The 1,207-nt window shown below is 44.2% G+C and overlaps 1 protein-coding gene across 1 annotated transcript in view; it reads left to right on the top strand.

Moving 5' to 3' along the window:
* The window catches only part of LOC102001234 (small proline-rich protein 3), a 1,878-nt gene extending 1,489 nt beyond the window's left edge, over window positions 1-389 (top strand). The window contains exon 3 of the mRNA XM_026789228.1: window positions 1-389. This exon is cut by the window's left edge and continues 14 nt beyond it. Within this exon, the coding sequence (XP_026645029.1) occupies window positions 1-389 (389 nt within the window).
* Window positions 390-1,207: the final 818 nt, after the last annotated feature.

Below are 1,207 nucleotides of genomic sequence, written 5' to 3'. Positions count from 1 at the left end.
GCACTACCAATGCAGCTAAACAAGATTATACCACAATTCCTGAGCCAGGCACTACCAATGTAGCTAAACAAGATTATACCACAATGCCTGGGCCAGGCACTACCAACGCCACTAGGCAAGATTATACCACAGTCCCTGGACCATGTTCTACCAATATCCCTGGGCCAGACTGTACCATAGTTCCTGGGCCATGCACTTCCAATTTCTCTGAACCTGGCTTTGTGAATGTCTCTGAACCCAACTATACCAAGGTCCCTGATCAGGGCTACACCAATGTACCTGGCCAGGGATATTCTAAGGTACCAGAGCCATGTCAGGCTAAGGTTACTGAGGTATACCCCACAAATGTCATTCCACAATTAACTCAGCAGAAGACCAAGCAGAAGTAACACAGTCCATAGCCAACCAGACTCTTAAAGAGCCAGCCACCTGCTGCTGAGCTCCTTCCTGTCTGCTTCTTCCCCATTGTCTAGAAGATCACAATCTTTTGCCACACTCTCTACTGTACCCTAAAAATACATGCTTTGGTGTCTTTCTCTATATTCTTCAAGGTATCTTTAGAGCCTCTGAGTTAAGTGGAAGATCTCAGTGCCTTGAATGTTCTTTGATTCCTCAGAGTTCATCTGAAGTAGAACTCTATAGGATTCTCTATGGGAAAAAAATGTGTATTTCCTGCTTTGTCTCCATTAAATTGCTTTTAAGTGCACGCTTGCCTCTGTATGATACATGCTGAATCGTTCCCACTCCTTTGCCTCCCTCTGTGAGTCAAGACTTATATCCTGATGAGGATTGGTATAGATGACATCTCATTAGCATTAACCATCACAGTGTACTCCAGGGGGCTGTAAAGACACATTAGGAGGCTCCCTTGGAAGAGTCTCTAGGTATTGTATACTGACACTCAAAGGTCCTTCTGTATCTGGCTAAGCCATACCCAACTGTTTTCTTTTCTTTTTTAAAAAATATTTATTTATTTATTTATTTATTTATTATGTATACAATATTCTGTCTGTGTGTATGCCTGCAGGCCAGAAGATGGCACCAGACCCCATTACAGATGGTTGTGAGCCACCATGTGGTTGCTGGGAATTGAACTCAGGACCTTTGGTAGAGCCATCTCTCCAGCCCTCCAACCGTTTTCTATGCCCTAAGCTACTACCTCTCATCCTCAGTACTGCACCCCGAAGTCAGGATTCACCTGTGTGCT

The sequence above is a fragment of the Microtus ochrogaster genome, unplaced genomic scaffold (genome assembly GCF_000317375.1).
Source record: "Microtus ochrogaster isolate Prairie Vole_2 unplaced genomic scaffold, MicOch1.0 UNK16, whole genome shotgun sequence".
Classification (NCBI taxonomy): Eukaryota; Metazoa; Chordata; class Mammalia; order Rodentia; family Cricetidae; genus Microtus; species Microtus ochrogaster.
This window is presented reverse-complemented; position numbering and strand designations above follow the sequence as displayed.